Below are 14,998 nucleotides of genomic sequence, written 5' to 3'. Positions count from 1 at the left end.
ATTCGCTTCCTAAGGACACTATTCCCGCCTAGCTCTATCGCCTTCAGTTTCACGACCTTCGCAATGAATTTCACCGTAGTACCTTTGTGTGCACTGATGGCTCTTGGACTGACGGTGGTGTCAGGTGTGCTTTCGTCATTGGCACAAACGTTTTATGGTATTGACTTCCGGAACACTGCTCAGTATTTACAGCAGAGCTCTTCACCCTGTACCAGGCCACGCAGTATATTCGGCGACACAAGCTTTTCAATTGCATCATCTGCTCGGACTCTCTCAGCACCCCTCAAAGCCTCTGTGCGCTGCACACCGTCCATCCCTTAGTGCAGTGGGTCCAGGAAAGCTGTCACTTGCTCACTTGTGATTGAGGCACTGTGGCCACTGGGATGTTTACGTGGGTTCTTGGTCACATCGACCTGACAAGAAAGGAGGCTGCTGATGTGGCTGCCAAGGTTACAGTCCTTGTACCCCAGTCCATTAGTTGTTATTTTCCCTCCAATGATCTCTGTGTTGCCATCTGTCAGGATATGGTGTCACTTTGGCATCACTACTGGTCCTCCCTTCATGGGAACAAGCTCCAGGTTATTGAGCCTCTCCCAGTAGCTTGGCAGATCACCTCTCGGCCCTCTCGCCGCGAAATCATTTTAACTGGGTTATGTATTGGGCACTGTCTCTTTAGCCATCGTCATTTGTCAAGTGGTGCTCGTCCACCACTTTGTGCACAATTTTTGACTGTCCGCCATTTCCTTTTTTCAACCACTTACGTTCCCATTTGTCTTTGCCATCTGAGTTATTGGCCATTTTAGTGAACAATGCATGTCAACTGTGTTTTACTTTTTATCCATCGTAGCCATATGGTGAAGGCAATTTAATTTTTATTTCTGGACTTCCGTTTCTCTACGGCATATTTTATTGACCTTTTTTATTGACCTTTCTCCACATCTGTTTTTAGCTGTCTTCTCCTCCATCTATGGGGATTAACGTGTAGTCATTTTTAACTCCTCTCTTTGTCATCATGTTGTACAGTTTAGACATGGGTGTGTATGACCCTAGTTGTTCTTGTGTCCTAAAACAAAACAAAACTAAACTTCATTAAAGATAACTTCATGACTTGGACCCAGGGCCAAGACACTGTATCCTCATTCCTCCACAGTGTCAACACCTTCTTTCCCATCAGTGTGACCTGTATCTCTTCAGCCCAATATGCCACATACATGGACATTGCCGACCTCCACCTCTCTGTTGGTACCATCCATACTCCTGTACATATCAAGCCCACTAGCTGCCAACAGTACCTGCATTCTGACAGTTGGCATCCAGTCCATACCAAAAGTTGCTCCCATCCACCTGTGGATGGCATATCTGCAATGATAATTCCATTGCTCAGCATGCTTTTATCGAGCAAGGTGGCGCATTGGTAAGCACACTGAACTCGCGTTCTGGAGGTCAACGGTTCGAACCCACGTCCATCCTGATTTAGGTTTTCCGTGATTTCCCTAAATCATTGGAGGCAAGTGCCAGAATGGTTAATTTGAAAGGGAATGGCCAGTTTTCTCCCCTATCCTTCCATAATCGGATGGAACCCATGACCGTGCTGTTTGGTCCCCTTCCCAAAATCAACCAACCAACCAGCTTGCTTTAACTGACAGGTTGTGCTCCTCAAAATTAGTCAACAAACAGATTTCCTGTGCCATATCCTCAGACTCCGTTAATCCTTCCACCATCCCCAAGAACCAGTTACAAAAGAACACCCATCTCATGACCTAATATCATCTCAGAATAGAGCAACTGTACTATGCCCTTTGCCAGGGCTTTATCTATTATCATGCTCAGAAATGAGGGACATCCTCCCCATGATCCTTCCCATCCCTCCTAAAGTGAAATTATGCTACTCACCCACTATATAACAACCTGGCCCATCCCTATGCCTCTCTCTCTCTCCCAACTTCTTGCCACAGGGGTCATAGCCTTGTGGTAAGACAAGGTGCAAGACCTGCCCAATTCATCCACCCAGGACATCCTGCTCTAGTGATTTCACATGCTTATCTTATCTCATCAGAAGCAACACCACTTGTGAAATCAGCCATGTCATTTCTGCTTTGCAACTTGTGCCATCTGGATCTCCACCCCCCCCCCTCCCCCCCAGCACCATCTTTTCTTAACTATTCAGATGGGAGTTACCCTTATAGTGCTTCCTTCACTCCCATAATATTCCTGGCCTGACCCTTCTCCCACTTCCCACCTCTTTCTCCCTGTACCCATCCACATGCCAAACTGCAATCCTAGTGTTGTGTGTTCAGCCGGTGCAGTGTAGCTGCACGTGTGTGTGTGTGTGTGTGTGTGTGTGTGTGTGTGTGTGTGTGTGTGTGTGTCCTCTACCTCCAAAGGATTCATGTGTAGACAAAGTTTTCATTCTTTTTTGTGTGCCTGCCAATGACTCAACACTTTTACTATTGTGAGTAATCTCGTTTACTTTCAAATTATTTACATTTTGCCAGAAGTTGCCTCACATATTTATGAAAGATAATGGGGTGATATGTGAAAATGTAAACAGAGAGGAAAAAGAGACCTTCAAAATAAAATGAATTATGTTTGGAAGGACTAGTAGCATGGGAGAAAAACAGAAAAAAGGAGAACTGTGTTAAAGAGATTGAAAAGAGTGGGGAAAGGGTCAAGAAACTTATGAGAAGAGGCATTGTCTATGGAAATACAAGCACAGAAGAAGGGGGAGAGAGAAAAGATGAAGATAAGAGGGGCTGGGAAGGTCACCATAGTGATGACAAGCAAGCGGACATATACATAAAAATGAAGTAGTCAGCAGTAGAGAATATAAAATGTTTTTTCAGATAATTGTCATGGTGTTCTGTGGAGTCAGTTTAAAACCTGTATGTTCCTGTCATCCACTTAAACTTAGCTTCCCTTCTGACTGATGTATTTCCTTCGTTCTGTTCTGATGCCATGTCGTCGTCGTCGTCATTTTCCTCTCTCTCTCTCTCTCTCTCTCTCTCTCTCTCTCTCTCTCTGTGTGTGTGTGTGTGTGTGTGTGTGTGTGTGTGTGTGTGTGTGTGTGTGTGTGTGTTTCTTTATCTGCTCTTTCTTGAAGTTAGGTATTTTTCCTTTTGCAATCTTGACAAAACTGTGACGACACTGTGGAGCTGTTGGTGCTTTTCACCCCAATAAGAAGTGAGTTTTCATTCTTATTTCACTGAATATTTAGCTTGAGCTATGTTCTTATGAGTATCTGATTGACCCTTTGTCATGTATTTGTTACTGATGATGACGTATTACAATCTCTTTACCATTATATTCTTCCTGTTGGTAACTTGTGTTTTTCTTTTAGCTGTCTCATTCTGTGCTTTTGTTTCTTGTTTAGTTTTTCTAGCAATTTTCTTATAATTTTCTATTTTACTCTGTTGTAATTTATTTTTGTCATTTCAGCATATCAGTGCTCTAATGAAAATGTCATCCTTAACATGTCATAAATTAAACATACTGGGCTTTTGTCATTGTTTAGCAAACAGAGTACTCCCTAACATGTTATGTATCAGTTACCTACTGTCTGAATGAGATTTCTCTTTAAGACACAGAGAGATTACAGACATTGGCTGCAAGTGAGCATTGATGGAAATCAATGGGGCACAAGTTGAAAACTTGTGCCTGACCGTATTTGAACCGGGGTCTCCTGCTTACTAGGCAGAAGCTCTGACATCTGAGCCATCAACTCAACGGACTACTAGTGCACGCCTCCTGTCACACCCAAATTCTCAACTTATCAAATCACTACTGATGTAGTGGCTCTTGTCCATTATCCTCATGGCATTTTTGCCAATTCCTGTAAGGTTTTGAGCCTGGTGTGCATCTGCACTGGAGAGATCATTTGCCGTCTTACCTTAATTGTCTGAAAGAACTGACATCACATATATGTAGATATCTCATTGTTGCCTCCTTATCTTAGTGCTTTACATAGACATAGCAACACGTACAATTTCTCACACCATTTTAATTAATTGTGGATGGATAACATTTTTGGAATTCCTATGAAGCTTTTGAATAAATGGGCAAAAATATGCAGGTGTCCAAAGTTGAGTATTGATTTTGTTGATATAATTATTGTATTCTTATTATTCATAGTGGCACAAGCCTATCGCACATTACATTCAACATGTGCACCATGCACGTCCCAACACAATTTCCATCTGCCGGCTGTGGCACAAACAACATTCTGGGGTATTTGTAGTGCTGGAGCTGCAGAAGCTTATCTAAGTCAGTCTCAGAGCTCTGACAGTGAATTGATATGGTGTCAGAAAAACACATGTCCTGTTGCAAATCAACAGATGAGAAAGTCCATGGGTGTAAGGTTGGGAGAAAGCACCACACCCCGCAAGGTCCTGCGTTCCCAAGCCATCTTCCAGGAAATGTAATTCAAAAATGTACGCACATCTACGGCATAATGGCTGTACTCTTGACGTGTTGGAAGTAAACCTTATGCACACACTTGTGCTGCACAAGCTGTGGTAAAAGAAACTGTTGAAGCAAATCCTGGTACATTGCTCTATTGATGGAGTTTTTGGGGACAAGGAGAATGGGCTGTAGATTTTGTCAATGGATATTCCCATGCAGATATTAACTTTGGGAGGTCTTGCTATAATTCCAGGTGCTACACTGGTGGTGCGTCGGCCCAGATGATGCAGTTTGTCGGTTAACCTTTTCATAAGTGGTGAAAGTTGCCTCATTGCTGAACATGATCTCATTGAGGATATTGTAATTTTCATCTGCTTCAGGCAAATCCTTGGCACATGGTCCCACACTCAGCCAAATCCTTGCCATGTAACTAGTGGAGAACTTGCAGATGGTAACACATTTTTTTCAGTGTGCGTTGCAACACTTTATGTATGGTTGAGCATGGACTGTACAGTTCCACCGATAATCACAGCACAAGTTTTGGGTTACATTCAATGGATGTTCTACTGTCTTCAATTCGGTCAGAAGAAGTTAATGGATGGCCTTGTCCATGCTCATTCTCAAACGTACCAGTGCACTTAAACTTGTTTCTAATTATTGAATTGGTTTATTAGTAGGTCCAGGTTTCTGGAGTCAATGGCAGCTTCTGCAACATCCACGTCACGATGGCTGCCCTCTCATGCACACTTAACATAACTCTTATTTAGGTACCTGTAACAACAGAACACATGTTTAGTGATGCCATAAAGAAAATCCATCATTTTCAAAAACAGCTACAGCTTTTACATCTACAGGTATGCCTGCAATGCACTACCAAGTACATCTTACCCCTACGCCAGCTTTTTCTACAAAATCAATACTTAATTTCTGGACACCAAGTGTTAATATTTTTTTCAGAGCCAAATGTATTTCATCTTAATGTTGTGTATGAAATTTGTTGCAGAAATTGTTCTGTTTCAGTGCAAATGGTCCCGTAAAGGATTCTTGAGGACAAGATGGAATATCAATGGGACAGTATTTGATCTCATAAATATACATTTGTTTCATGATGCGTCAAATTTTATTGCAATGGAATCAGTAAGTATTTATTGTTCTCGTGATTTGTCTTGTCCTTGTTAGAGATTGCTACTATTCAGCTGGACTGTTTTATCAGCACACCTTGGGTACTGCATAAAAAACAGCTTTTCAGTTCATAAGAAATGTTGGTCTCTTTCTGAGCAAGTTAATTTAAAAATTCTGCACTTCTACTTCACTAATGATTGCTTTACGTGAAGTATAACTTTCTTGATTTTTTGCAAGCTTAAATAACATTGATTTATTTGTGGTAAGATACCTTGTTTCAGTGAGTTTGTGTGAAGGTAAAGGTGTGTCACTGATGCTGCAACATAATATGACTTAGAAGTAGTGCTCAAATGAGTTGCAGTAACACATTTATTGCTTGTCATTCCATTTCTGTGTGTTGTAATACAGCAGCTAATAATTCTGACTGTAAACACAAGACAATTTGTCTTTCTTTCTGTTTGTTTGTTTCTTCTTTTTCCTTTCTGAAACATAGCTGTTTGACAGAACTCAAGCCTAATGGTCTGTTGCTCTGCAGCTTTCTTGCAACTGAATTGTGTATTCTGTTTAATATTCAAGCAGTTCTAGCATACAAGGTATGTTGCGAAGTCTGGAGGTAAGTTAATGTTGTGTGTGGTCATTTATTAAATGGAATGCTTTGTCCAGCATAACTAACTGAATAACAGAATTCAGAGTTTTCATTATCATCATAGATTTTCTGTAAATTAAAAGATAAAAATAAGTGGGGTAAGATGAGATTCACATTGCATAATAATTCACTAGGATGTTATTTTATGGGAGATGTCTCCAGTGGATTTCTCCAGTCACTCATATAACAGGACTCATAATGAGCCATCATAGGAAACTTAAGTAAAAAGAAAATAATTATGTATTTTGTACGTACAGTGTAATAGGTATAATTTAGTAGGATGCTTTAACTATTTGTCTCAAGAAGTATCTTTATAATACCATAAAATGAGGTGATCCAATCTGGTGGTGTGAATCTGATCATTTACCTGTTTTTGAACATGTTGATATTAGAGTACGGCATCTTAACAAGAACACTGCAGCTGACCATTATTGTGAATGTTTGAGTGGTTTGTCTGTAACAACCAACAAATGGCACTGTCAGTAGATGTGTAATTAATGTGCTGCACTCATGAAGTGAATACATCAGTACGAAAACTTCAAGTGTCATCGGGTACTTCCAGTGTATAACTGGAAAGTTATAATATTTTTTACTTTCGTATGTATATCTCAGGTGGCTCTTCTACTTTTTTACTGCCTAGACACTATGCATGCGTAATTACAAATTTGTGTTTTTGTAGGGTGAATCCGATCGTAGGCATATACAACAAGATTTTAGGACCAGAATTTCTTCTAAATGCTGTGAAGGCTCTCAAATCAAGAAAATTAAGAATTTTCAAAGTTGCAGAACAATAAGCAATTCTCTATACAACATTAAATGATAAACTCAGGAACAGATACAAATATAAAAAAGTTGGCTAATCAATGTTAACCAGTAGTGAGGAAAAAATCTGGTCAAAGGATTATTGTGTTGTGAAAATGGAGGTTTCCTTTGAGAAATAATTATTTTAGAGACATCATACAGGCATCTCGTAACTGAGCGAGCAGGGTGGTTTGAATAATGATTTCAATCATCCTGGTCACCAGTAGAAAAAATGTTTTCTGGAAAGAATTAAGGACCTGACAGAGTAAGTGAAATGTAGGGAAGGCAAAGGGAACAGTTACCCTAGAAACAGCGAGTGATTATCTTAAGAACCCTGAAGTGGCATTGAGTGATGTTTCTCTCTTCCACATTATAAACTACGATGAGATCAACTTTTGTGATGCTCCTGGTCAAATTAAAGTAATAGTGAAGTGAGGCACAAGACTTCATGAAAAGATTGTGGATAGTTCTTTGTCAAGCACTTGTAACAGTGACTGCAGATGGCACAGTCCTACATGTGCTATATGCTGAATGGTGAAATTTTGTGAACTGTCAGGCCTCATCCCAAAATTGGTGGGGAAGGGCGGCAGACTAATATGTTATAAAGTGCTCCACATGTGGGGACTGCCTTCATCCCCATCCATGAGATTTGCATGCTGACTTTTCGCCAGGGTTCTGATGACCATGATGTCGAATGCCCACTCAACCCAAATCATCACAGCACAGTCCTTCCACAATACACAGTTTATATGCAAAACATCTGTATGATACTTGGACGGAGGAGGTTTAAAGTGGTGCAGGATACGAAGTGGTTGGGTTGAGCTAACAATGATTGTATCATATTTTATACAGATTACCTTCTTGGTATGTCCGACATTTAAAGAGATCAAAAGTAATTACAGGTGACATGATTAAAATATGCCAGGAACACAACATTCAGTTTTTACTTCTACCACCTAACTCTACTCATTTGTGCCGGCCATCTGATGTGGCCTTCTTAGGCCTGTAAAACTTGTCCGGAGTAATCTGCTAGATGACTGGAAAAGGAAGAACAGAGGGTTGGTAGCAAAATCCAATTTCCTTACATTGATGAAAGGAACATTTGAAAAGATAGCTTTCACTTCTAAATCTTACGTTATATCTGGATTTGGAAAAGCAGGAATTTTTTCTTTCTGTCCCTATAAAGTCTTTTAACAGATTCCAGAAGAAACAGATACACGTGACACTGACTCACCAGAAGTTTCTGGGACAGCAGCCTTCCAAATGCAGTTTAAACAGGTTCACTCTAATGAAAGAAAAGAAGTACCATGTTGTGCAAAGTGCTACTGTTAACTCCAGGAAAAGGTATTTCTGGCAGGGACTTTAGTGACAGTGGTGAAAGCAGGGCATCTCTAGTTTTTGATTCTGATTCTTTCTCCAGAACATCTAGCAGCAATGTAGAAAAGCTTGAGTCAAATGAAAATGAAGGAATAGGCAAGCACAAAGGTGAAGATTGATTTATTTGTTTGTTTGCTGTACACATAACAATCGGTTTTCGGATGTTGTTGTAGATTTTAGTTCACGAATACAAAGGTTTAGTTAACATGCATAAGTGCACACATTGATATAAATTATCATTTTTTGTTTCAAAAACAAACTTATGATGCATACACTGTTATAGAAAGGGATATTAAGACTTGAAATCTTCGACTGAAAAACATCTTTTCTCTATTGATAAATGTTTTAGTTTATTGTTTAATGGGTTTAAATTAGCTGTCTTGGTGCCAGATGGTAGTCTGTTGTAAAAGGTGTATGGACTACACCAGGGACGGCCAAGAACGCGGCACGTGTGCATGCACATGTGCCGAGCTTTCACACGCATGCGGATCACTCCCTTCCGATGTCACATGTCCCCCACTATCACACCAGCTGACTGCGCATGCGTGGAACTACGAACACGCTGCATGCGACAGTGCATTCGCGTAAAGAATACCACCCTGCTAGCATGTGGCTTAGTTTCATATTACGACATTTGATAATATTAAGCTCTGTACAACACATCATGTTGAGCAATATTGTATCTTTGTTGGCTGTTGGTACACCTACAAAAAATAACAATAACGCTGGGTTTGAAACTGCATTACACCAACAGTATCGTGCTTCTCACATCGTCACTCATAAAATTCTTACAACATTTAAGCTGAGATATAGAAACGGATGTAAAAGTAGTCTACAGCATGCAGTATGATGTGGAATAAGTGATTCCAACTACATGTGAAACAAGCAGATTTTATTATCTGGAACTACTGTACAGAATTTGCAATAACTAAAATTCTCAACAAAACATATGACAAATACAACAAAATTATGACCATTAATTTAATTATTTTTGGTTCGCTGTAGGCATAATAAAATTCATATCCGGCAAAAACTGATGGCACACGGATAAACGTAGACAGTTTCTCGTATTTTTGTCACTCAGATTGCCACGTAATCGTGACTTATTTAGTTTCATAATCGAAAAAAACCTTTCGCACACGTATGTTGATCCAATCATTGATATAACTTTTTCAGCCTCATTGTGGAGACGGGGAAACTCTTCCCGAGGAAAACCTTCATCAAAAAATTTGTCCTTTAAATGGGAATTACACTGCAGATCGATCAATTCCATTTGCAAATACACTGGGGCACTTTCAACTGAAACGGCAAAGGGTCTAGAAAATAGTTCAAGAACAGATGTCAGACTGGCAGTGTCCTGAAAATGGTTACAAAATTGTGCCTGTAGTTCCTCCAACACAGAAACTAATTCGTCAGAAGTTGCGTTTTCCCTGACTTTAGAGAGTGTAGGGAAAGGGGCGGTATTCTTTGTCATGAGTTGTTCCTTCCACAATGCGAGTTTCTTATTAAATGCATCAACTTTTTTCATCAGATCAGAAATAAGCTCCTTCTCACCTTGCAAAGTCTTATTGAGAGCATTCAAGTGTGCAGTCAGATCAACTGAAAAGGCGAGGTCTGCAATCCATTTTGGATCTTCTAATTTTGACTCTGCCTTTCCTTTTTTCCTTCAGGAGCTCAACAATAGCGAGTCTTAAATTGAAAAATCTCTCGAGGCACAACCCTCGACTTAACCAACGTATTTCCCAGTGGTAAATAACATCTCCGTACTCTTCATTCAGTTTCATGAGAAACTGTTGAAACTGACGGTGTACTAAGCCATGCGACTTCAAAAAATTTACTATGGTGACTACCAACTTCATCACGTGCTCCAAATTTGCATATTTAGCACAAAGCAAAACAATGATTCCGTACAAATCTTGTGTCGATCGTCCTAGTTTTTTACGCAACAATGCTACCATCCTATTTTGAGCCCTCGAATTGCTGGCGCTCCATCTGTGGTGACTGAAACTAACATATTCCAGTTCAGGTCAACGGCTTCAACTGCCTTTTCAACTACTTTTAGTAAGTCGGTACCCCTCATTGTGTCTTTCATTGGTACTAAATCTAACAGTTCTTCCGTCACATGCAAATTTGTGTCTACTCCACAAACATAAATCACTAGTTGTGCTGTGTCCGAAATGTCGGTCGACTCGTCCAAAGCAGTCGAGAATGCAATAAACTTGCAGGCACTATCAATTAATTGCCTGTAGACATCCGCTATTGTCTGTCTGGAAAGACTAATTTCACTAAACTTCTTTACTTCCAGTGGCGTCAAGAGTTCCACCACCTCAACAATACACTCCTTGATGAAATCACCATCACTGAAAGGCTTATTTGCTCTTGCAATTTTGAGCGCTATTTTGTAGCTTGCTCTTAAAGACAGGTTCGGTTGCAGGCTAAAAAAAAAGAAACAAAAATTGAGTGAACTTTAAATTCGAATTCTAATGACAAATATGTACGAATACAAACATCAGAAACACAAAGATTTGTAAGGGGTACTCACATTCGGTCCGTCTCGCTGCATAACACTACGTCTTCTTAATTCCGCCAACTTGTTTGATCTATCAGCCCCAACTAAATCATTAAGTTCTTTGTGTGTGGTGTTATAATGGCTTTCTATTGCAAATTTGCGGTGCCCGGCGAGTATGCGACTGCATAATAGACATTGAGAATTTTCATCTCCTCTTCGAAAAAATATTGCAATTCCCATTCAGCTCTGAAGGCTCGGGGCGTTGTCACTACCCCACCTCTTTGTGTGTGTGTGTGTGTGTGTGTGTGTGTGTGTGTGTGTTCCATTGCAAACAACCCCTGTACAGTACTTATAAACTTCCTACGAATCGCTAACAAATAATGAGGAATAAACATGGCTGCCACTACAAATCAACTAACGCACCCTATGCCGGATGAAAAGATGTCACATTGCACAGCTAGTCTGTCGCGCCGTGCCGAGCAGTGCCGCGAAAGACCGAGGAAAGCAGAGTAATGGCTAGGCGGACCGAGCCCTGGACGGCACGCGTGCAGCACATCTGTACATGTGTGCAGTTTGGCACGCCGTGGCCGTCCCTGGACTACAGTCTGCAGACTTACTTCCCCCCCCCCCCCCCCCCCCCCCTCCACCCCCTTGCAATTGTGTGAACATTTTTCCCTTCCCCGTGCTCTGTACCTATGTATATTACTGTTTGTTAAATTATATTCAGGATTTGGTGGTTTCACAAACATTGTTGCATGAAGGATATACATAGAGTAATTGGTTAGTATTTTGTATTTTCTGAAGATTTCTGTACAAGGCTCTCTTCTGTTTACCTCAGCTACCACTCTCACTACCTTTTTTTCGTAGTCTGATGAACCTGTCTATACAGACAGCTGGTGCTCCACCCCATATCTCAGTGCCATAGTGAAGATGCGGGTGTACCACTGTAAAGTATATTTGTCTCAAACTATCATGGTCCAAGAAGACCCATTTCACTAGATACACATTTGTACTGATTACCTTACAAATATGGTCTACATGTTCTTTCCATGACAGGTGTTTGTCAACAGTTATACCCAAAAATTTGTGTGTGTTTATGTAGTTAAGGGCCAGTGGAGATGTAAATTGATACTATTTGTGTTCTGATAACTAAGCATAAATTGCATTGTCACTGTCTTCTCTTTATTTAGGAGTAGCTTATTTGCAGTAAGACAACTTGACAGAAAATTATAATTGATTTCAGTACTGTTTGCAGTAGTTTGCGTATCATGGTCCCAGCGGACAAAATATGTGAGATCAGCATAGATTGCAATCTTGCAGTTTTGAGGTTCAGTTAAGTCATTCTGTTTCTTGTATATGTTAATAAGGCCCACTACAGTGAAGTACCTTGTGAGATGATTTGGTTGTTACCAACTGTTCATTCCTTTTATAAGTTAATCTGACAAATTTCTGCAATAAAATTGTGTGATTCACAGTGTCAAAAGCCTTACTCATATCCAGGAACATGCCTTTTACCTGTCTCCTTCATTCAGCTTGTTTAATATTTCATGTATAAAAGTTGCTACTGCTGTTACAGTAGCTCTTCCTCTTCTAAAACCAGGTTGTAGATTGTTGAATAGATTCTTTGATGAAGCATACCTCAAATTGATTTAATACTACTTTCTGTAGTAATTTCAAAAGCTCTGAATTAAATGATATTTGCCTATAGTTTTTCGTGTCAGTTTTTATTCCCTTCTTTCAGTGATTTTCAAAAGATAGGGAATTCTCCTTGGCAGAGGGGGAGATATTTATTAGATGTGTCAGAGGCTTCACTAATTCTCCTTGACTTTCCTTCAGCAGCTTCAGCATGTCATCCCAGCCACAAGTCATTTCAGCTTGAAGTCTTGAAATGAATGGAAAAATATTGACTAGTATTTGTAATGTTTAAATTGGTTGCCCAGTCATGTGTTTCATTTGTGCCAGTTGTACTAAACATCTGTATGAATCTCTCTCACATTTTGTTTTCGGTCATTTGTTATATCTTTGTTGTCTTTTAGTATCATGCCGATGTGTTCATTTGGTTATTGTTTCCCATATTCTTTATACATAATGTTCTAGGATGTTTTACTAATACAAGTTGAGTAGCTTATTTGATAGGCATATTTATGAGCTTTAAGTTGCTCAAGGAATCTCTGTATTTTTTTCTGATCAGTTTATATTTTGTGAAATAGTACTGTATCATAGTGTCTCTGAAGAGTATATAACTGTCTTTCATGTTCTTTCTCAGTTCGGTGATTTGAGGAGATAAATTCTCAGCTTTGTAATTAATAGCTTTGTTTACTTGTTTTACTAAAGGACATGTTTCATTTAAAATTTTATTGAATAGTTTATAGAAATTTTCCCATTTATTATCATTGTAAACTGGTTCCCATTTTTCACTGTGTAATGCCCTCTTAAGTTTATTATAATTACATTTTTCTTTATGCATAAATGTATCACTTTTAATTGTATCTACATTCCCAAAATCAATTTCCACGGTAAGGGCTCTGTGGGCAGATATATATAGTTTTCTATGGTGGTTATGCTTATGTTATCATTGTCATGTTTGTGAGAATGTGTGTTTCTACTGTAATTCTTGTAGGTTTTGAGTTTGTGATAACAATTAAACATTGAAGTAAGTCAACATGACTCAAATAATTATTGCTATTATTTAAAGAGTCTGTGTTGATGTCTCAAACAAACAGGACATGGCTTTTATACACTTCATTCACCAGCAGGTCCCCGGGACAGTTGGAGAAATTCAATACTGCTTCCAGATGACCTACACAGATCTGCTATAATCAGGCTGTTGTTCCCTAGTTCTAAAGTTGTTGCTGCAACCTCAAGTACCATTTCTTCACTCAGATCATCAATCCACTTGGCTTTTTCACATGCTGTATCATTTCTGCTGTAAATACCTATACCTCCCTCGTTGTGCCTTTATATGTACAAGTTTATGAGTTCATACTTTCTTAGCCTGTATCCATATGCTTCTTCTTCCTTACAACCTTATTCACTCACTATGAAGAAATGTGGTTTTGATTCATTTAGGTTTATGTGATGTGCTCTGTTTTATTCATTATATATTGAAAATTCTGGTAGGCAACGGTTAATTTGCTACATTTTTCTCTAAAAAAATCATCCCTGTTACCTTTGTATTGATAATTTTGTGTAACTCATCTTCCTCCGCGATAATTTTGCTTATTTCCTCATGCAAAAGTTTCTTGCCTTCGAAATTCTGTTGCATCCCTTGTTTGATACGTAGGCATTTGTCCATTTTACCTATATCCACTGTTCTACATTTTCTGAATGAAGCACACATCTGTTTGATCTTAATGGTCATTTTTCGTTCCTCTCTGTTGACACACGAGTTATATATTAGATCATGCCTGTGAGGTAGTGTTGTAACTATGTATTGTGCTTAGAGATTTGTTAGCTTCTAAGAACACCTCCAGGATTGTTAAGGAATTTTATGCTTCGCTTCTTAAAAAACATGCATTTTCATCTTCCATTTTTCCTGTAGGTTGGTGTTGGTGTCCTTTTCCATACTTGCACCTGGTTTTATTTTTCCCACTGCTTGGAAGTATTTGTTATTGTCCTGTAAAATACTCACCAACTTTCTGCCATAGCTGTCCGTTAAGAAAAGAACACTGTACCTTTTTTGTGGCAGATTCTTGGTTGTGTTGTCACTGTGCCTAGCTGTTGTTTCATTTGTTCTACCACTGCATTGTTTACAAACTTCGTTGCCATCACACGTCACACATTCATGTTCATCACTGTTTCAGTAGTAATTGCAGTCCACTTACTTGGAAGAGTTTCACAATCATCTGGAAATGTACACAATTTTTGTAGCAATAACGGTTTCCAACACTTTTTAGACATAAATTTTGCATGTTCATATTTGGAACAGTTTGGTTATCACGTGAAAGTGTACACGATCTTAAAGATAGCTCACACTTTTCAGATGTAAGTTTTTTCGTATCACTCATTAGGAAATTGTTAGTTGAAGACTACTTATATGATTATTTAACTTTTTGGTTTCATCGCTACAATTTGTACGCATACTGCTTTCACCAGGATAACTTACACCCTTCAATAAAAATGATTTCGCCATAGTGAAATTTTTT

At 39.2% G+C, this 14,998-nt stretch overlaps 1 protein-coding gene across 5 annotated transcripts in view; it reads left to right on the top strand.

Annotated features, from left to right (window-relative positions):
• The window catches only part of LOC126475247 (inositol polyphosphate-5-phosphatase A), a 327,646-nt gene that overhangs the window by 129,942 nt on the left and 182,706 nt on the right, over positions 1-14,998 (top strand). For all 5 annotated transcript variants that reach the window (XM_050102946.1, XM_050102949.1, XM_050102944.1 and 2 more), the window contains one exon: positions 5,419-5,535. In XM_050102946.1, the coding sequence (XP_049958903.1) occupies positions 5,419-5,535 (117 nt within the window). The remainder of the gene's footprint in view (positions 1-5,418; positions 5,536-14,998) is intronic.

Source organism: Schistocerca serialis, chromosome 4 (assembly GCF_023864345.2).
Source record: "Schistocerca serialis cubense isolate TAMUIC-IGC-003099 chromosome 4, iqSchSeri2.2, whole genome shotgun sequence".
Lineage (NCBI taxonomy): Eukaryota > Metazoa > Arthropoda > Insecta > Orthoptera > Acrididae > Schistocerca > Schistocerca serialis.
Note: the sequence above shows the minus strand (reverse complement) of the source record. Positions and strands in the feature narration are given on the sequence as shown.